At 44.9% G+C, this 22,420-nt stretch overlaps 1 protein-coding gene and 1 long non-coding RNA gene across 9 annotated transcripts in view; one reads left to right on the top strand and one right to left on the bottom strand.

The window, feature by feature from the left end:
- Window positions 1-177: 177 nt before the first annotated feature.
- Window positions 178-1,726, bottom strand: LOC310663254. Its single transcript, XR_014504443.1, has 2 exons — window positions 1,676-1,726; window positions 178-617 (listed from the first exon to the last, which is right to left on the bottom strand). It is a non-coding gene; the product is annotated as an uncharacterized lncRNA (long non-coding RNA).
- A 13,136-nt stretch (window positions 1,727-14,862) lies between these two features.
- Window positions 14,863-22,420, top strand: part of LOC310663080 (uncharacterized protein) — a 192,067-nt gene continuing 184,509 nt past the window's right edge. For 6 of the 8 annotated variants that reach the window (XR_014504360.1, XM_083410690.1, XM_083410686.1 and 3 more), the window contains exon 1: window positions 17,750-17,916. Coding sequence is in view for 7 of the 8 variants with exons in the window: in XM_083410690.1 (XP_083266816.1) it covers window positions 17,751-17,916 (166 nt within the window). In the remaining variant the exon portion in view is untranslated. Of the gene's footprint in view, window positions 14,970-17,749; window positions 17,917-22,420 lie in introns of those variants that run through there. The other 2 variants (XM_083410693.1, XM_083410696.1) reach the window with 1 other exon arrangement.

A 22,420-nucleotide genomic window follows, 5' to 3' on the forward strand; every position in this document is an offset into this window, starting at 1 on the left:
AGAGACAGTGACTAGCCAAAAGCCCCCCCAGTGAACTTCATGGTTATGTGCTAAACACACTTTGCTTCTACAATAATCAAACTTCAACATGATTTTGGAGGGAGATTAATCTATTCCCCACTTCTTTCCAGAACCCACCCGCCACCTCAATCAAGTGATCACATCAAGAGATATCTGTGAGTTTGCTCACTTTTATTCAGCCTTAGGCCAAACATGGATACATGGAAATTATTTAATCTGGGACAGGCTGAGGAGGTGGTGATGCTGAGGATGGGGTTTGCATCACTTTTCACCCTGGGATTTCTCCTCAGGCTTCTGGGTGGGCTCCACGGTGCCTGCTGTGCGGGTAAATGTACAGGAGTATGAAGTGCCGTTGTTCCAGTCAGAGTAGGGGATTACCACCTGGCTGAGGGCCAAGAGGGAATCCTTGATGCTGCCCTTCAAGTCTTGGGGATTCACACGGTGACCTTTGAGGAGGGCATTCTTTACCCACTGGACAGAAACTTCACTTGCATTGAGCCCTATGACCATGCCGGTGAGGATTGTTGGTGCTCGCTGAAGGCTGCTTTCTTTATGGTTGGTGCGATAGAGGTTCTCATGGAGACCGTTCCCTTTGTCTTTTTAAGTTTTGGGTTGGAGAAAGTATGAGAGAAAGAGGCAACAGCTATTAAGTTTAGACATAATTGATGGACAACATTTATGACACCATTTAGTGCTGATTATTTTCTGCTGGATTCTCTGACAAACATTTTTAATCTGTAGATAGAGGATGTAAATACTTAATGAAAGCTTTAAGGAGCAAAGGGGATTTAACTGAAGTTCTTGTGTGTGTGGACCTGAGTAGGAAGATCTGTGGCACATACATGGGGCTTCCTTGAGCTGGATGAGGACACGGTGGGATAATGGAGATTCCAGGAATATTTAAACAGTTCCTTTCTCAAACATATATAAAGAAACCGCCCAGCACAAAAAGCACCCCAGCCTTCCCAGAGAAGGTATTGGTGGGTTTGAAAACCAAGGATAGATAAAAACTTCCCATATCCAATGATACCATCTCTGCACAGTTGCTCCTGGAGCAGCTAACTAGGTACGGAGCTCCTTAAATGTGTGGACTTGGCCACCAGGGCAAGGATATAGAAATCTGCCTCCAATAGAAGGGCACCATCTGTTCATCTAGGTCACCCTGTGCTGGGTAAACATGATCAACAGGCAGATGAAGGTTAGAAGGATCCTTGGCTGAAGCTGGGAATGGTTTTTAATGGGGGTGGAAATTATTGTGGGAGACACCTTGGCCCCTGCAGGGTACACATTCTTTCCTTTCCTTCTCCCATTATTACTTTCTGATAAAAACATGCATTTAGTAGTGTTCAAGAACGGTGAAAAGCTTTCTGCAGAGATAAGAGGAGAATTACTGTTCAGACCTCTACCGGACTGATTGCAGTTTCAAGTAGTGTCTTTAGCCAATACTAGCACCGATATCATGGCAACTGGTGGGGAAAGTCTTATCTCAACAGGCCATAATGGAAAGCAGAAATGAATTTCTGAATTAAGGAGGAAGCAGTCTTGAAATGGTCAGTCCCTGGGAGGATCTTAAGCAATCTGGAAACAATCACCCCGCTCCCAAACCATGCTTTTCAAAGGAAAACTAAGCCCCAACTGTGTCGAGAGTTTTTACCTTCAGGTTCATTGACTTCAGTTTGGTACTCAGCGTTGGATGTACGAGAGAGTACATTACAGGCGGTGTAGTCCAGCGCCGCAATGAGTTCATCTACAATGCTGAGGTATGCTGTGCTACCAATGCGTGCACTTATGATGCCGGAGGTGTTACCTGATTGGCCACCTGCCTGCCACATAATCATCATGTCTTCGGGGACAGAGCCAGAGGCAGTACACATCAACATTGCACCTAAGGTAACAAATAGATAGACAGACAGACAGAAAGAAAGATGAAATTCCTGGTTTATAATGACTTTATATTGCTTTTTTTATGGAGGGGTTTTATATTGCTTTACAGTTTTTATGTTGCTTAGTGCACTGTTTAAGATTTAAGCAGCTTAGAAATGATTTAAAAATCAGCAAATGAATAAATGCCGTAGGTTAAAACCTCTGCTTTTTATCTCACTCCTTCCAGTCTTGATTTTGTCTGCCATCTGTTCTTCTCTACACCCCTGTGATTTTCCTTCTCTCTGACACTCTTTCCCATGCATATTCTCTTTCGTGGAATCATAGAATTCTAGAATTGGAAGGGACCCCAATGCTCATCTAGTTGAACCCCCTGTAATGCTTACTTACTTCATCAAAACCTTTCTAGGCATTACAAATATAGGGCATCCTAAAACATTTGCCTAGCTCATCAACCAGCGCAACCAAGGCAGTTTCAGTCCCATGATGAGGCCTGAATCCCGACTGGAAGGGATCCAAGTGGTCCGCATCCTCCATGCGTGCCTGGAGTTGTTCAGAATGGAAGATTTGAGACTGGGCGATGGTTGGCCATACTGGCCGGGTCTAAAGATGTTTTTTTAAGAAGCGGTTTAATGACCGCCTCTGGGAATGTTCCCTCACAGAGGGAAGCATTCACCACCCCGCAGAGCCCATCGCCCAGCCCTTCCCAGCTTGCTTTTATTAGCCACAATGGGCAAGGATCAAGGAGACATGTGGTTGGATTCACGCGTCCAAGCAGCCTGTCCACATCCTCGGGGGTAACAGATTGAAATTGATTCCATGTAACTTGACCAGACAGGGCTCTAGCACTCTCCCGCCCCAGCCCTGCTCCCACGGTGGTCTCTAGCTCCTTCCGAATATGAGTAATCTTGCAGGAGATCTTGGGGTCTTTACAAGGCCCCGGTGGTAAAGGTGGTTCCATTAAATTGCGGACCACCTGAAAGAGTCTCCTGCTACTATTTTCTGCAGGTGCAATAGAGGCAGTGAAGAAAGTCTTCTTTGCCGTCGCTATCGACACTTGGTAGGCTCGATGTTGAGCTCTAACCTGTGTCCGGTCAGATTCAGAATGAGTTTTCTGCCACCGACGCTCTAGCCGTCTCAGCGATTGTTTCATCGCCCTCAGCTCCAAAGAAAACCACGGGGCTGTTCGGGCTCCATGCAATCGGAGAGGGCGCTTCGGAGCCAGACAGTCGATAGCCCTGGTTAACTCCACATTCCAGCAGGCCACCAGGGAATCAGCTGAAAGGCCATCAACATGGGATAAAGCATCCCCTACCACTCTCTGGAAACCATTTGGATCCATTAAGTGATGGGGGCGGACCATCCGAATTGGTCCCACTTCCCTGCAGAGGGGAAGGGTCGCGGAGAAGTCCAGTTGAACCAGGAAATAAACAGCCATGTAAAATACATAATGTTGAGGGATTTCATTGGGATTTCTTCCTGCTAAATAGTGCCATTCAGCACTCCAAGAGATACTATTAACAAAACCTCAGCCCCCCTTGCAGTTAATTCCAGGTTAATGTCAGACAGATAGAATCAGATATTTTCATTGTGCCGTGATGTTAGACTACCCAAAAAAGGGGGGGTAGCATGCGTTTGCGTTTGTGTAGCAGGTTGTAAAAAGGACAGTAGAAAAGGATATGTTCTACAATGTCCGACACATTCAAAGAACATCCACAATGTCTATCATTTCTGGGGATGTTTAAAAACCTGCCCTTGACAAAAGCTGAAGGAAAAACATTCAGTCGGGCTAAGATAAAGGTCCTGAGTTGGACAGAAATTATTAATTTTGTGATATGTGACCCTGTTATCTCAGGGAAGCAAATTTTATTTACAACTTACTTGATGTTGTCCCCCCCCCCCAATGTACCTTAATCTGTTTTGACTATTGCAATAAATATATTGCTCACTCCAATTATACAAGGGTTTCAAGATCTGATTTGAATACCAATAGATCTGATTTTCCTATGTAAGAGTTGGAACTTCTGGATTTATCAGAGTCCGTAAGTAGGTCAGATAGTAGACTCAAAGGTTGGCAAAAAAATGGAAATGCAACCAGCATTTTATAGTGCTAGCCCACAACCAATATTCCACCGTGTGTATACCTAGTATACCTAGTTCTGCACACATTGTCTCATACATGATTGAACTTGGGAGCCCCAGGAGACATCTCAGGCCAGATGTGAGGGTGATCCGACTGAGACATCTGTCACCCCATTGAACGCCAGGGCTGATCTGACTGACTTGGCTGGCTAGGCAGGTGTCCCCCTGTTTCGTGTGCGTCCCTCTGTAAGCTGCATGCTCGGTGGAAGAAGACGACAATCCCAGATAGGAGTGTACCGGTTCTTTGGTCAAGGGTTGATGATAGCTGTGCTCCCTGTATAGATAGAACCTCCCTGATTGAACCTCCCCCTGTAATGCAGGAATCTCAGCTAAATAATTTCAGCTACATAGTTTGTGAGAGTCCTGCCTTCTTTGCCCCTATCAGAAGAATGTCTCTGCTGTCCCCTACAAAGATCCCAGCGCACAGAATCAGGCACTTACAAATGTTAATAAAAGGGTTTTTGTTTTGGAACCATGGGATCTGTCCCTTTGAAATTACTATCCTGTTTACTGCTGGCAAAGAAGCAAACAAGTTGGAGTAAGAGAATCCAAGGGTTGTTATATCTCTGTTTCTAAGGGTGATTCCAGATGCCCAGATTTCAGGTAGATGCATGAGAAGGCTGCAAAGAGGAAGGAAAGAGAAGCAAACTCACCTGGAGCAGCCTGGGAAGAAGTCAGTGGCAGGCTGGCCCCGCAAAGGAGTCCCACAAATGGTAAGAAGATCTTGGCCCACATTTTAGGATTCAGTGTGAATGGCATGTGGGCCACCAGGCCTGCTTATATAGCATCCTGGGAGACTTTGTGAGATATGTTTCCCATCAGTAGCTCCACCCAGACAATCCAAGAAGAGGCTATTCTGTGAGGTTCTCAGAATGTCCTTCCAGAAACATGAGTGTAATTGGGATTATTTAATTGTTAATATTTAATTTGTATACCACCCTTCATTAGCAGATCTCAGGCAGTTCAGAACATAAAAGTACAACATGAGAACACAAAATATATAACCTTCTTCCCTGATCTTCTTTAGAGGACAAGATGCAGAATTCGCAAAATGGAGAAGGAACATTGTGACCTTAATTCTCTACTGCCTTGTGATGAGGGAGCACTGATTGGCTAATGTTTGCCTGAGCCCCTTATTCTTGTACAACACCCCTATATGTGGAACTGGCACATTTACCAGTGCTACGTAAGGTACGTTCTGCACTTGCAAGGAATTGGTTCTCTCTGCAGCCGGCACCACCACTTTCTTGTTTAACGTTCAAGGATTTTGAAAGGAGACTGGTTTCTTTGGGCCTGTCTTCTTACTTTAAACCAGAGCAGCAGAAGACTCAACAGGCTCTGTTCTGCCCTGGCAGGTGGGCAGCCAATGGCCTTTCAGCAGCAAGGCATCCCCTCTCACCTGAGCAGGCCTCTCATTGGCCAATTCAAAGTGCAGGAGCTGGCGGGAACTCCACCTGGGCCGTATCAGCACCATGCTTTAAGCAACTCATGTATTCAGCATGGCAGGGTTATTCCGAAGGACGTGCCTCCTTTCTTTATTTTTCACACGAGCTTCACAGCAGCAAGACGTCCCCAAACTTTATCCCAACTCGTTGATCATATTATCTGAAACTACATGAGGCTTTCCCAGAATCTTTCCCAGAATTCTGCTTTCTGGTCAGGAAATACTGCTCCTCTCAATGACACATGTTCCCCAAGGAGTAGAGGAGCCCCTGTCTTGTAACATTCACATTCATCAGTAGAAAAACTGCTTTAAAAATGAATCTGTAAGCCTCCTCAATAACTCTAACTCCTCTCTCTTTTATATCCAGGTTACAATCCTTGGAAAGGTTTAAATGTCATGGTTTCTCCCCAGAGAATCATGGAGGCTTGCAGTTTGGCAGGAGTGCTGATTATTATCTCTTAGATTCTCTGACATTTCAAATCTCTACAGAAGACCAGGGTGGGGCTCCTCAGTGTAAATGGGATATGGGGGTGCCCCACAAGACACATGTGTACGCAGGCAGCCCACCCCATATCCCCTCATGCAGGGTAGTTCACTGGCAGTCTTTCAGTGTATGGCCAGTGACACCCTCATAATGTCAAGCCCCCTTCCCAATCTCAATGTCAAGTTAGCGCCCAGGGAAGATGGGGAGCCAAGGGACTCTTCAAAGGGAAGTGGGCTAAATTGCAGCTATGCTACATAGTGAAAGGTAGCTGCAAGCCCATTGCCTTTTTAAGCCCAGCTTAAGGAAGAATCCGTGATGGGTTAATTGCTTCCATAAAGAAATGGGGGGGGGGTTGCATAAAAAATCTGACTTGAAAATTCATTTTATGTGAACAGTAGTGTATTCAGCCTGGATAGCTCAGTTGGTTAGACCATGGTGCTGATAACGCCAAGGTTGCAGGTTCGATACCTGTATGGACCAGCTGCATATTCCTGCATTGCAGGGGGTTGGACTAGATGATCCTCGGGGTCCCTTCCAACTCTACAGTGCTATGCTATGCTATGCTAAATGCTAATGAGCAAAAAACATGGAGTAGCTAGCATGAAATACCCGTTTCCAAATACTTCATCAGTGTATTGCTGTAAAGCTGTCAGGGGCTGGCCAGCGTTGGATGCCAGAGTCTGGTCTGACTCTGACCAGGAAGAAAGACAGTCCCAGACAGAGCAGCCTTTAACAGAGGAGGAAGAGAAGAACTGGGGGCCCCTTCCTTCAAGATTCCCAGGTTGAGGGAAATAGACAGCCCTGATAACTTTGCTAGGTAACCAGGAGGGAGGGAGCGTCTGGAAGGCTCTGCCTTTGAGAGCAGCGGTGATGCTGCTCCTTCCCCTCGGATTAGAAGGCAGGAAAGGGTTAAGGAGCAAGGGAAGCACAGGGGCAGGATGATGGGGAACTGGCGCTTCCTGCTGCAGAAGGAAGGGCAGGAGATTCAGACTGAGCAACGGATGTCTTGAGAGAAGTTGGCTCGGTGCCACTCTCTCTGTGTTATTGTAAATAAATGGACTATAAACCTGTTGGAGGCTCATTAATTCTTATCGGAAACTTCCGTGCATGCCTGCAGAACTGACAAAAGCCAAACACACACAAAATATTGCTGTCTGTTCAAGATATGATCTATAAACATTTTTAAAACTATGAGACCCTGCTCAAATAAATAATCAATTCCATCAATATGATAAAATTTGTATTGTAAACATTGAACATAGATTACGGCCAAGGGAACCTTTATATATGTACCGTTCAAAGACAATGATTCCTTCAGGTCTAAATTCACATCTTGACCTGAGTTCTTATATTTAAATGTTGTTTAATCAGCTTAACCCCTTTTATGGGCATTTGTATCGTAACATTTAGCTAAGCAGTATTTGGCAACATTTCCAGTATGAACGGTAACAGCATACCTTTAAGGTGTGTTTCAGGTGTAACCAACAGACTTTGTGTTCTGGTATAACAATGATACAATAGAATTTCAAATTAAGATCAGGGCACCAGAAAATATTTTTTCAGTGAGGCTTGTTTGATAATAAGATTGTCAGCAACAATTATTTATCATTTCAAGTGACCTAATTGTGGCAATAGTAGTTTTTGGAGTATTTTTGATACAACATGTTTTGAAAAGACGTGCTATAGGCTAGCTACTCCATCTATCTTTTACTCAATAGCATTTGATGCTGAATACACTGCCATTCCCATAAATTAAATTTTCAAATCAGCCTTTCCGTGTACATTTTGTTATTTTGCTTTAGCTTATGCATACACGCCATGTTTTTGTATTTAATTGCTTTCAAGGCAGCCTCAGAAAATTCAGGACAGTTGACGTGTATGTTATTCCTTTCTCACAAATGAGTCTAGTCACAAGGCAGCGGAGGTGTAAGGTCAGAGTGTTCCTTCTCTGTTTTGCTAATTCTGCATCTTGTCCTCTAAAGAAGATTGGGATAGTCATTCCCAAGGGAAAGGTCCCTTGGTTCCAAAACAAACATTTCTTTATTAATATTTGATACCAATCTAGCAGAGTTAGCATGCAGCAGACCAAAAGGCAATGAACAGTCCAAGGATCATCCCATTCTTTGCCAGATGCCAAGTCACAATGATCATCAGACACTGGTCACAAGACTTGCATGTGCAAGAAAAGGGTACACGTCTCGCACGTACACCAGGTTTAAGGTAAAGGTAAAGGTACCCCTGCCCGTACGGGCCGGTCTTGACAGACTCTAGGGTTGTGCGCCCATCTCACTTAAGAGGCCGGGGGCTAGCGCTGTCCGGAGACACTTCCAGGTCACGTGGCCAGTGTGACAAAGCTGCATCTGGCGAGCCAGCGCAGCACACAGAAACGCCGTTTACCTTCCCGCCAGTAAGCGGTCCCTATTTCTCTACTTGCACCCGGGGGTGCTTTCAAACTGCTAGGTTGGCAGGCGCTGGGACCGAAAGACGGGAGCGCACCCCGCCGCGGGGATTCGAACCGCCGACCTTTCGATCGGCAAGCCCTAGGCGCTGAGGCTTTTACCCACAGCGCCACCCGCGTCCCAGGTTTACCGGCAATTAAAAACCTCAACCTGTTCTCCAAGCCCTTCACAAAAAGGAAAGCAATGAGGGGACTAATAAAAATCAAGGCACATTGTCTTCCTTTGCATTTTCCAGTATCTTAAATTTGCAGAGAAGTCACCCTGTTTGCAGCATCAACAAAGAGCCTCGAGATGCTTTAAAAACGCAACACATTCCTACTTTTACCCAGAAATAATCCCATTACAGTGGTACCTCGGGTTAAGTACTTAATTCGTTCCAGATGTCCGTTCTTAACCTGAAACTGTTCTTAACCTGAAGCACCACTTTAGCTAATTGGACCTCCCACTGCTGCTGCGCCGCTGGAGCACAATTTCTGTTCTCATCCTGAAGCAAAGTTCTTAAGCTGAGGTACTATTTCTGGGTTAGCAGAGTCTGTAACCTGAAGCGTATGTAACCTGAAGCGTATGTAACCCAAGGTACCACTGTAATGCATTAATACGTGAGCATTTGCTTACTTTTTACACACCATTGCTGGCTAAAGGAAGCAGAAGAGGAGAAAGAAAGAGAAAATGAACTGTTTGCTCCCCACAGATGAAGAGACACCGTGTCTCACGCCCTTTCCTTACACATCCACCCTCTCCTTCTTTGAGCCTTCTCTTTAAGCCAGAGGTTTTCAACTTTTTTGAGTCCATGGTCCCTTGACCAACTACATTCTTTCTTCGGCACCCCTGTGGGGCTCAGAAGCCCATTTATGTCACCCTTGCCTGCAGAGCTGGCAGCTTCTCAAACTTTTCCACGCACCCTCCCTGGTGGAGGGTTCCCTCAACCTCCTCTCCTATCTCCTCTCCTTGGAGGTAGCCGCTGCTTCCGCTCCTGGTCTCAGAGCTGCCCCCTTCCTGCCCTAAAGAGAGGTGCCTCCTCACACAGCCCCACGGGGGCCTGGGAAGAAGATGTCCCCAGACTTGGTGGCCCAACGGAGACTGGCGAAGCATCTTACCCAGGGAGCAGCAATGGCAGCAGTGGGCCCTGTCTTTAGGACTGGGCACTCAGCTTCGTGTTTGAGGGATGCTCCCCCCAGAGAGGTTCACCTGGCGCCATCATAATACACATTTAGGCGCCTGGCAGAAATGTCCCTCTTTAACCAGACATTTGGTTGGAAAAGGATGGAGAGTTTCCTTGTTCTCTGGCTCTCGGCAAGCAACCTTGGGTGGGTCTCCCTAACCGGTGGCCTCCGCTAGCTCTACATGGGCGATTTGGTGGGTGGGGAAGGACACACACGCCTGCATGATCTAAGGAGGGTGAGAGGCACCCATTGCTTAAGGCAGTGGTTCTCAACCAGTGTGCCCTGGCACCCAGGGGTGCCTTGGATTGTGATCAGGGGTGCCACAGGCAACACTGGCCTCTGTCCTTCTTTCCTTCCCTCCCCCCTATGATGTCCTCTCCGATTTCTGACTCTCAAAGGCTTGCACAGCTGTGGTAAGAAGATCTGGTACCACATTATAGAATACAGTGTGAATGGCATGTAGGCTACCAGGCCTGCTTACTGTATATAACACGCTGGAAGACTTTGGTAAGATACTTTCCCACTCAATCCCTGTAACTCCACCCAGACAATCCAAGAAGAGGCTATTCTGTGAGGTTCTCAGAAAGTCCTTCTAGTAACTTGAGTGTAATTGGGATTTGTGAGAAATCCCAATAGCTATGGAGAAGTTCTATTGTTATTATTTCAATTTGTATACCTCCCTTCATCTGGAGATCATAGGCAGTTCAGAACATAAAGGTACAACATGAGAACACAAAATACATAATCCTCTTCCCTGACCTTCATTAGCGGACAAGATGCAGAATTAGCAAAATGGAGAAGGAACACTCTGACCTAAAACCTCTGCTGCCTTGTGGCCAGTGCTTTCCCTCCCTTAAAGAATGTTTAGGGGTTCTCTCATTTTGACTCAAGAAAATCACGGTTTTAAAGTTCAAATCAGGAAAAATAAATATAGTAAATGGACAAAAGTACAAAGATTCACAAAATGTTTAGGGGTATGTGTACCCCTGTGTCCCCCCCCCCCCCCGAAAAAAGCACTGCTTGTGGCTAGTGAAAGGTTTGGGCAGTAAACCCCAAGGAATAACATACACCCCATCTGCCCCAATTTTTCTGAGACTGCCATAGAAGAAATTAACCCACCATGGATTCTTCCTTTGCCCTGAAACGTCCCGATTTAAGCTGCTCTTAAAGCAATGGCTTTTTTCTCCTTCCTTGCCCCACCCTCCAACCCTAGAAGCCTTTCCCAGACCCTGAATTTGAGAATAGCAGAAGCATCTGGGAAGAGAAAAGAGGAATTTAGGGATATTATTTTTAAAAAGGGTTTTGTAAGTTGCATGTCCTTTGAGGAACATTTTATCCTTTCGCATGGTCTGTGGTTAGTTTTGTGATGGTTGTTGTTGTTGTTGTTGTTGTTGTTGTTGTTGTTGTTAAGATTTCTATACTGCCCTATACTCGCAGGTCTTGGTGGTTCATAGGATAAAATCACAATAGAAAAACACCAAATACGTAAGCAAAATGAAAATGAAAATAACCTTATAATCCCACCAGAACACATTGTAAACGGGCATTGGATAGCAACCAACCAAAGATCAAGTTAAAGAGGAACATTTTTGCATGGTGCCTCAATGTGTATAATGGAGGGCCATTAACAAAACAAGAAAACTCCTTTCCCCTTGCCCTGAGGTGTGAGCAGAGGCAGGGATTTCAGGTGATGGGGTGGGGTGTTTGAGGGGACAGGAAAAGGCAGTTTTGGAGCAAGGTTTGCTGGGAAGAAGCAGCAGGAGAGGAGCTGAGCTCCATCTTGGGCAGGCAGGCTGAAGGATGCCTGCACTGCTGCCCCATGAAATGACCATGCTGTAAGATTTGCACTCCCAGTATGCAGACAGGAGGTGTAAATAGGTGAATCAACCATATTTCTTAAACCTACAATAGTCTCTACTGTGTTTTCTATTCCTCCAAAGGGACACAGACCCTGTGTGAGTGCCAGGGACCCTATGGGCTCTTGCCCCCACTCGGCAAAGAGAAGGGCAGGCATTCAACATTTGTAACAATATTTTAGGTCACACCATAGATTTGTATAACAGCATTACAATATTGGCTGTTTTATTTTCAGTTCTTTTCCTAATGTGGCTGCAGGGATCTGTTTAAAATGAAGGGGTTCCCAGCAACCAGTCTTCTTAACCCCAATCTGGTTCTTCAAGTTGCAATGCATGGAGTCAGGACACAGGATGTGGGCTTGTATACAGGGGTGCCATCTTGCCCTCAGGATTGTGGGTGCCCACAGCCATAACATGGAGGTGCAACATCACACGCATATGCCTGCACATGGTGTTCATTGACTTTGTATGTGCCCAGTCCCTGCAAATTGCATTATTGTGGGTACCCAAGCACCCACGGCCCCCTGGAGTTGACTCCTATCCTTGTATATTTCCTTCTCATTCTTGCTGGTGCTATTGTGATACACCACACAGGGCCATACCCATGTATTTTACAGGTTTACAATTAGCGTCATTTTTTGGATTTGAGCCAGAACACAATTCTGCCATATTTGTGGGTGAGAAGATGGGAAGGAGGAGATTTCTGCAATTTTTCAGCAGGAGGGGAATGCCAGTGAAATGGCACTAAGCTGCTGTTGGTTACACCTGAAACACACCTTAAAGGTATACTGTTACCATTCAGACTGGAAATGTTGCCAAATACTGCTTAGCTAAATGTTACGATACAAATGACCATAAAAGGGGTTAAGCTGATTAAACAACATTTAAATATAAGAACTCAGGTCAAGAATTTAGACCTGAAGGAATCATTTTCTTCGAACGGTACCGTTATATGTAAGGTTCCCGTGGAATCTATGTTCAATATTTACAATACAACTTTTATTGTATTAATGGAATTGATTATTTATTTGAGCAGGGTCTCATGCTTTTAAAAATGTTTATAGATCGTATATTGAACAGACAGCAATATTTTTTGTGTGTTTGGCTTTTGTCAGGTCTGCAGGCATGAACGGAAGTTTCCGATAAGAATTAATGAGCCTCCAACAGGTTTATAGTCCATTTATTTACAATAATACAGAGAGAGTGGCATCGAGCCAACTTCTCTCAAGACATCAGTTGCTCAGTCTGAATCTCCTGCCCTTCCTTCCGCAGCAGGAAGCGCCAGTTCCCCATCATCCTGCCCCTGTGCTTCCCTTGCTCCTTAACCCTTTCCTGCCTTCTAATCCGAGGGGAAGGAGCAGCATCACCGCTGCTCTCAAAGGCAGAGCCTTCCAGACGCTTCCTCCCTCCTGGTTACCTAGCAAAGTTATCAGGGCGGTCTATTTCCCTCAACCTGGGAATCTTGAAGGAAGGGGCCCCCAGTTCTTCTCTTCCTCCTCTGTTAAAGGCTGCTCTGTCTGGGACTGTCTTTCTTCCTGGTCCGAGTCAGACCAGTCTCTGGCATCCAACGCTGGCCAGCCCCTGACAGCTTTACAGCAATACACTGATGAAGGAAGTACCATATTTTTCGCTTTATAGGACGCACCCGACCATAGGACACACCTTGTTTTAGAGGGGGAAAACAAGAAAAAAAAATCTCCCTTCCGTTTCTCCTGCCGCTTCGCTGAAGGGTCGCTGGGAATCTTGAAGGAAGGGGCCCCGAGTTCTTCTCTTCCTCCTCTGTTAAAGGCTGCTCTGTCTGAGACTGATGAATGAAGTATTTGGAAACGGGTGTTTCATGCTAGCAACTCCATGTTTTTGCTCATTAGCATATGTTGCTGAATACACTACTATTCACATAAAATGAATTTTCAAGTCAGACTTTTTGTGCATGTTTTGTTTTGTTTTCGTTTTTTGCTTTATGGAAGCAATTAACCCATCACGGATTGTTCCTTAAGCTGTTCTTAAGCTTGCAGCTACCTTTCACTTTGTAGTGTAGCTGCAATTTAGCCCAAGACCCTTTGAAGAGTTCCTTGGCTCCCCATCTTCCCTGGGAGCTAACTTGACATTGAGATTGGGAAGGGGGCTTGACATCATGAGGGTGTCACTGGCCATACGCTGAAAGATTGTCAGTGAACTACCCTGCATGAGGGGATATGGGGTGGGCTGCCTGCGTACACATGTGTCTTGCGGGGCACCCCCATATCCCATTTACACTGAGGAGCCCCACCCCCTGGTCTTCTGTAGAGATTTGAAATGTCAGAGAATCTAAGAGATAATAATCAGCACTTCTGCCAAACTTCAAGCCTCCATGATTCTCTGGGGAGAAACCATGACATTTAAACCTTTGCAGGGATTGTAACCTGGATATAAAAGAGAGGAGTTAGAGTTATTGAGGAGTCTTACAGATTCATTTTTAAAGCAGTTTTTCAACCACTACTGATGAATGTGAATGTTACAAGACAGGGGCTCCTCTACTCCTTGGGGAACATGTGTCATTGAGAGGAGCAATAGTTCCTGACCAGAAAGCAGAATTCTGGGAAAGTTTCTGGGAAAGCCTCATGTAGTTTCAGATATTATGATCAAGGAGTTGGGATAAAGTTTGGGGACGTCTTGCTGCTGTGAAGCTGGTGTGAAAAATAAAGAAAGGAGGCACATCCTTCAGAATAACCCTGCCATGATGAATACATCAGTTGCTTAAAGCATGGTGCTGATATAGCCCAGAACGTACCTTACGTAGCACTGGTAATAGTGCCAGTTCCACATATAGGGATGTTGTACATGAATAAAGGGCTTTTCTGATGTCATGTTGTACTTTAATGTTCTGAACTGCCTGTGATCTGCTAATGAAGGGTGGTATACAAATTTAATACAGTGGTGCCTCGCAAGACGAAAAGAATCCGTTCCGTGAGTCTCTTCATCTAGCGGTTTTTTTCATCTTGCAAAGCAAGCCCATTAGCGGATTAGCGGTTTAGCGGCTATTAAAGGCTTAAGGGATTAGCGGATTAGCTGCTAAAAGGCTATTAGCAGCTTAGTGCCTTAGAAAAAGGAGGTGGGGAGCGGAAAAAACCCCCAGGAATCGCAAGACATTTTCGTCTTGCAAAGCAAGCCCATAGAGAAATTCGTCCTGCGAAGCACCTCCAAAACGGAAAACCCTTTCGTCTAGCGGGTTTTCAGTCTTGCGAGGCATTCGTCTTGCGGGGCACCACTGTAATAACAATTAAATTATCTGAATTACACTCAAGCCTCTGGAAGGACTTTCTGAGAACCTCACAGAATAGCCTCTTCTTGGATTTTCTGGGTGGAGCTACTGATGGGAAACACATCTCACCAAAGTAGCTCAGGATGCTATATAAGCAGGCCTGGTGGCCCACATGCCATTCACACTGAATCCTAAAATGTGGGCCAAGATCTTCTTACCATTTGTGGGAGTCCTTTGCGGGGCCAGCCTGCCACTGACTTCTTCCCGGGCTGCTCCAGGTGAGTTTGCTTCTCTTTCCTTCCTCTATGCAGCCTTCTCATGCATCTACCTGAAATCTGAGCATCTGGAACCACCCTTAGAAACAGAGCAATAACAACCCTTGGATTCTCTTCCTCCAACTTTTTTGCTTATTTGCCAGCAGTAAATGGGATAGGATTCCATGGTTCCAAAACAAAAACCCTTTTATTAACATTTGTAAGTGCCTGATTCTGTGCGCTGAGATCTTTGTAGGGGACAGCAGAGACATTCTTCTGATAGGGGCAAAGAAGGCAGGGATCTCACAAACTATGTAGCCGAAATTATTTAGCTGAGATTCCTGCATTACAGGGGGAGGTTCAGTCAGGGAGGTTCTATCTATACAGGGAGCGCAGCTATCATCAAGCCTTGATTGAAGAACGATACACTCCTATCTGGGATGGTCTTCCTTTTCCACTGAGCGTGCAGCTTAGGAAGGGACGCACACGAAACAGGGGGACACCTTCCTAGCCAGCCAGGTCGGTCAGATCAGCCCTGGTGATCAATGGGGTGACAGATGTTTCAGTCAGATCACCCTCACATCCATCTTGAGACGTCTCCTTGGGCTCCCAAGTTCAATCATGTATGAGACAATGTGTGCAGAACTAGGTATACACACGGTGGAATATTGAGTGTGGGCTAGCACTATAAAATGCTGGTTGCATTTCCATTTTTTTGCCAACTTTTGAGTCTACTCTCTGACCTACTTACGGACTCTGATAAATCCAGAAGTTCCAACTCTTACATAGGAAAATCAGATCTGTTGTTATTCAAATCAGATCTTGAAACCCTTGTATAATTTGAGTGAGCAATATATTTATTGCAATAGTCAAACCAGATTAAGGTACATGGGGGGAAACAACATGAAGTCAGGTGTAAATATAATTTGCTCTCCCGAGATATCAGGGTCACATATCTCAAAAATAATAATTTCTGTCCAAATCAGGACCTTTATCCTATCCCAACTGAATGTTTTTCCTTCAGCTTTTGTCAAGGGCAGATTTTTAAACATCCCCAGAAATGATAGACATTGTGGATGTACTTTGAATGTGCCGGACACTGTAGAACATATCCTTTTCTACCCGAAATTAACTGCAAGGGGAGCTGAGGTTTTGTTAATAGTATCTCTTGGAGTGCTAAATGGCACTATTTAGCAGGAAGAAATCCCAATGAAATTCCTCATCATTATATATTTTACATGGCTGTTTATTTGTATATATTTTAAATGTTTTAGGATGCCCTATATTGTTAATAGCTGGCCGGTTAGCTCAGTTGGTTAGAGCGTGGTGCTAATAACGCCAAGGTCGCGGGTTCGATCCCCGTACGGGCCACAACATTGTATTTTGAGGGACGCGGGTGGCGCTGTGGGTTAAAGCCTCAGTGCCTAGGGCTTGCCGATCGAAAGGTCGGCGGTTCGAATCCCCGCGGCGGGGTGCGCTCCCGCTGTTCGGTCCCAGCGCCTGCCAACCTAGCAGTTCGAAAGCACCCCCGGGTGCAAGTAGATAAATAGGGACCGCTTACTTGCGGGAAGGTAAACGGCGTTTCCGTGTGTGGCTCTGGCTCGCCAGAGCAGCGATGTCACGCTGGCCACGTGACCCGGAAGTGTCTTCGGGACAGCGCTGGCCCTTGGCCTCCTTGAGTGAGATGGGCGCACAACCCTAGAGTCTGTCAAGACTGGCCCGTACGGGCAGGGGTACCTTTACTTTACCTTTTTATATTGTTAATAGTATCTCTTGGAGTGCTAAATGGCACTATTTAGTGGGAACAAATCCCAATGAAGTTCCTCATCATTATATATTTTACATGGCTGTTTATTTCTATATATTTTAAATGTTTTAGGATGCCCTATATTTGTAATGCCTAGAAAAGTTTTGATGACGTAAGTAAGTAAGCATTACAGGGGGTTGGACTAGATGAGCACTGGGGTCCCTTCCAATTCCAGAATTGTATGATTCCACGAAAGAGAATATGCATGGGAAAGAGGGTCAGAGAAAAGAAAAATCACAGGGGTGTAGAGAAGAACAAACGGCAGACAAAAGCAAGACTGGAAGGAGTGAGATGAAAAGCAGAGGTTTTAACCTATGGCATTTATTCATTTGCTGATTTTTAAATCATTTCTAAGCTGCTTAAATCTTAAACAGTGCACTAAGCAACATAAAAACTGTAAAGCGGTATCAGAAAAACCATAAAAACAGTAATATAAACTCATTAAAAAACCAGGAATTTCATCTGTCTGTCTGCTTGTCTATCTATCATTATATATCTCATCATTATATATTTTACATGGCTGTTTATTTCTATATATTTTAAATGTTTTAGGATGCCCTATATTTGTAATGCCTAGAAAAGTTCTGATGAAGTAAGTAAGTAAGCATTACAGGGGGTTCAACTACATGAGCACTGGGGTCCCTTCCAATTCCTGAAATCTACGATTCCATGAAAAGAGAATATGCATGGGAAAGAGGGTGAGAGAGAAGGAAAATCACAGGGGTGTAGAAAAGAACAGATGGCAGACAAAAGCAAGACTGGAAGGAGTGAGATGAAAAGCAGAGGTTTTAACCTATGGCATTTAGTCATTTGCTGATTTGCACTAAGCAACATAAAAACTGTAAAGCAGTATCAGAAAAACCATAAAAACAGTAATATAAAGTCATTAAAAAACCAGGAATTTCATCTGTCTGTCTGTTTGTCTATCTATTTTGTTCCCTTAGGTGCAATATTGGTGTGCACTACCTCTGAATCTGTGCCCGAAGGCATGGATGAGTATGAGACTGGCAGGTGGCCAATCAGGTAACACCTCCGGCATCATAAGTGCACGCACTGGTAGCACAGGATACCTCAGCCTTGCATCACCAGGCTTTTCGCGGATAAACAGCTACGTCTGTCGAGTATCCGTCCCTGAGTCCGAAACAAAAGTCAATGAATCTGAAGGTAAAAACTCTCGACACAGTTGGGACTTACCGTATTTTTCGCACCATTGGACGCACTTTTTTCCTCCTAAAAAGGAAGGGAAAATGTCTGTGCGTCTTATGGAGCGAATGTGTGGTCCCTGGAGCCAAATCGCTGTTGCCCTGCGCTGCTGGGGTGCTCTTTGGTGGTGGGGGGAGGAGCCACAGTGCTCTGCCAGCAGCCTCCGCTTTCCCCTGAAGCCCCGGCAACGTTTGCAGGCAGTGGGAAGGCTGTGCGCCTTTGCCCTGCGCTCCTGGGGTCCTCTTTGGGGGTGGGAGGGAAGCCACACTGCTCTGCCTATAGCTTTTGCGTTCCCCTGAAGCCCCGGCAAGGTTTGCAAGCAGAGGGAAGGCTGTGCGCTCCTGGGCTGCTCTTTGGGGGTGGGGGGGAGGAGCCAAGTGGCTCTGCCGGCAGCTTCTGCTTTCCCCTGAAGCCCGGACAAGGTTTGCAAGCAGAGGGAAGGCTGTGTGTTCCTGGGGTGCTCGTGGGGGTGGGGAGCAGCAAATTGCTGTCTCTCAGTGCCTCCTAATTCAACTGCAAAGGATTGCCTAACCGGATTCTGAGCTCCATTTGAAGTTTAAAAATATTAAGTTTGGGTATTTCTTCAAGTAGCAGTTTTGCAGAAATAGTCATAAATGCATGCAAAGCATTTCCACAATCCAGTATTAGTGTGCTCAGCTAAAACTGAGCAGGCATCTGGCTCAGTAACAGTTTAAACTACACAACTATAACCAGACATCCTGTGTGTTTGTGTGTGGACCATGTTCCTAGCAGCTAATCTTTATTGCTGAAAAGAGGCACTGATATTCCACTCCAAATCTATAATTCATTATACAAATTCTTACAAGTACAGTCCACCTATACCAAACCAAAAAATTGTGTTCTCTTGTTATTCAATGGAAGCTATTTATTTGCCCTCTTTTCCTCCTCTGTTCTTTGCTCAGTCACTCCATTTTGAATCTTCCTTTCAAAACAACCATGCCTGTTTTGAGAAAACTTCAGAGATTTAGGAACTGGAGCACAATCATTTGATCTCTTTGCTGTTCCTCCATACTCCAAGCACTTCTCATTTGCACAGCCCTGGTTTCTCTCCCTGACTATTAATATTCTTGATTAATAACAGTTAAATGCTCAAATTTTAATTTTTGTGACTGCTGCCAATACTGACTTCCCAGTGATAATGAAAACAGCTACATTATAATGGAAAGTCTGTCTTTTTCCATTCTCTTCATTATATATCGTGGCTCGCTTTAAAGCAGCAAAGTGGACAGGAGCCACCCACTTTGCTGTTTTAAATAGTTTAGCACAACATTTGAGTCAGATTTTTTCTTCTTCTTATTTTCCTGCTCCAAAAACTTGGTGCGTCTTTTGGTCAGGTGCATCCTATGCAGCGAAAAATACGGTAGTTTTCCTTTGAAAAGCATGGTTTGGGAGAGGGATGATTGTTTCCAGATTGCTTAAGATTCTCTCAGAGACTGACCATTTCAAGACTGCTTCCTCCTTAATTCAGAAATTCATTTCTGCTTTCCATTATGGCCTGTTGAGATAAGACTTTCCCCACCAGCTGCCGTGATATCAGTGCTAGTATTGACTAAAGACACAATTTGAAACTGCAATCAGTCTGGTGGAGGTCTGAACTGCAATCAGTCTGGTGGAGGTCTTCTCCTCTTATATCTGCAGAAAGGTTTTCACCGTTCTTGAACAATACTAAATGCATGTTTTTATCAGAAGGTAACAATGGGAGAAGGAAAGGAAAGAATGTGTACCCTGCAAGGGTCAAGGTGTCTCCCACAATAATTTCCACCCCCATTAAAAACCATTCCCACCTCCAGCCAAGGATCCTTCTAACCTTCATCTGCCTGTTGATCATGTTTACCCAGCATAGGGTGACCTAGATGAACAGATGGTGCCCTTCTATTGGAGGCAGATTTTTATATCCTTGCCCTGGTGGCCAGGTCCACACATTTAAGGAGCTCTGTACCTAGCTTGCTGCTGCACAGATGGTATCATTGCATATGGGAAGTTTTTATCTATCCTTGGTTTTCAAACCCAGCCTATACACCAATACCTTCTCTGGGAAGGCTGGGGTGCTTTTGGTGCTGGGCGCTTTCTTTATATATGTTGGGGAAAGGAGCTGCGTAAATATTCCTGGAATCTCCACTATCCCACCTTGTCCTCATTCAGCTCAAGGAAGCCCCATGTAAGTGCCACAAATCTTCCTACTCAGGTCCACACACACAAGAACTTCAGTTAAATCCCCTTTGCTCCTTAAAGCTTTCATTAAGGATTTACACCCTCTATCTACAGATTAAAAATGTTTGTCAGAGAATCCAGCAGAAAATAATCAGCACTAAATGGTGTCATAAATGTTGTTCATCAATTATGTCTAAACTTAATAGCTGTTGCCTCTTTCTCTCAAGCTTTCCCCACCCCAAAACTTAAAAGACAAAGGGAACGGTCTCCATGAGAACCTCTATCGCGCCAACCATATCGAAAGCAGCCTTCAGCGAGCACAGACAATCCTCACCGGCATGGTCATAGGGCTTCCTCAGCATCGCAAGCTCTCCAGCCTATACTACATCATTCTCTTCAGCCTATCCCGGATTCAATGATTTCCATGCTTCATCTATACATAAATAAAATCTCAATATCTCTCAGCTTAATGTACATCACAGGGGTTCTGTAATGATAATATAGAGAGGCATAGTAGTGTGTATGCTAACTTCAGCTCTTTGGAGAAATGGTGGTATACAAATCAACACCAGATGAAGCATATCCTACTGTATCTATCCCATCTGGGGGCAAATTTCTGGTGAATGGGGCATGGGCCACCTGTCACTTTTTAGATTAGCAAATGGAATGTCCTGTATTCTTCTTATTCTGACATAGTAGGATAGAAAGATTATGCCCTTCATATACAATATTAAAAGGGTAGTTGCAAAATGCCACCATTGACCATGTTGATTTCTGTTCCTTCCTGGAGTGCAGTTCCTATGGGGATCTCTTAGCCACCTGCCACTTATTATTATAATGCTGCAAGGAACAGTGGAGAGTCATTATCAGATCTCAAAAAAGGAATTAACAGATTTGCTTTGGGGGTGGGGTTGAGGAACAGCCCTCAAATGGTAAAGGGCTAATCACTCGCCTCCTAGGATCATGGAAGCCCCTTTAATTTGTTCCAACTGCCCAAAGCTCCAAAGACTTGCCAGAGGATACTAGAAAATGATCAACCATTAAACCTGAAAATTGATATAACTAACCCCCCCCCCGAGCAATGTACACCTGAGAGTAGGTGAAAAGGTGGGCAGGGCTCCGTCACTTTCCTTTCATACGTTTCCCCTTTTATTCCACCTTACTGCAAGCCTCCATGATTCTCCGGGGAGAAACCATGACATTTAAACCTTTGCAGGATTGCAGGATTGTAACCTGGATATAAAAGAGAGAGGAGTTAGAGTTATTGAGGAGGCTTACAGATTCATTTTTAAAGCAGTTTTTCTATCACTACAGTGGTGCCTCGCAAGACGAAAAGAATCCGTTCCGCGAGTCTTTTCGTCTTGCGGTTTTTTCGTCTTGTGAAGCAAGCCAATTGACAGATTAGCGCTATTAGCGCTATTGGCAATTTAAGGGCTAAAAACGGCTTTTTAAGGCTTAAGGGATTAGCGGTTTTGCTGCTAAAATGCTTTTAGCAGCTTAGCGCTTCAGAAAAAGGGGTTTTGGAGCGGGGGGGAAACCCGAAAATTTTCGTCAATTTTCGTCTTGCGAAGCAAGCCCATAGGGAAATTCGTCTTGCGAAGCGCCTCTGCAAACGGAAAACCCTTTCGTCTTGCGGGTTTTCCGTCTTGTGAGGCATTCGTCTTGCGGGGCACCACTGTACTGATGAATGTGAATGTTACAAGACAGGGGCTCCTCTACTCCTTGGGGAACATGTGTCATTGAGAGGAGAAATATTTCCTGACCAGAAAGCAAAATGCAGGTAGATTCTGGGAGAGCCTGTTCAGTCTTCTGCTGTACTGTTTTTAAGTAAGAAGACAGGCCCAAAGAAACCAGTCTCCTTTCAAAATCCTTGAATGTTAAACAAGAAAGTGGTGGGGCCGGCTGCAGAGAGAACCAATTCCTTGCAAGTGCAGAACATACCTTACGTAGCACTGGTAAAAGTGCCAGTTCCACATACTGTATAGGGATGTTGTACATGAATAAGGGGCTCAGACAAACATTAGCCAATCAGTACTCCCTCATCACAAGGCAGCAGAGAATTAAGGTCCCAATCTTCCTTACAGCTGCTTGAGCAGTCACCTTATCTATATACAAATAACACTCAGACTCCCACAGGCTGGAGCGGAAGAAGCTATGAGCAAAATGCGCCCCCTCCTTTCTGAAACATTGTAAGCAGATTCTTGCAATGGGAGGGGTGCAACATCCTCATCCTCCCCCTTTTCATGCCAACCATTGCAGAATCTAACATAACCGCAATTTACGTACATACACC

This window comes from Podarcis tiliguerta (genome assembly GCF_965153285.1).
Source record: "Podarcis tiliguerta genome assembly, chromosome: 13".
NCBI lineage: Eukaryota > Metazoa > Chordata > Lepidosauria > Squamata > Lacertidae > Podarcis > Podarcis tiliguerta.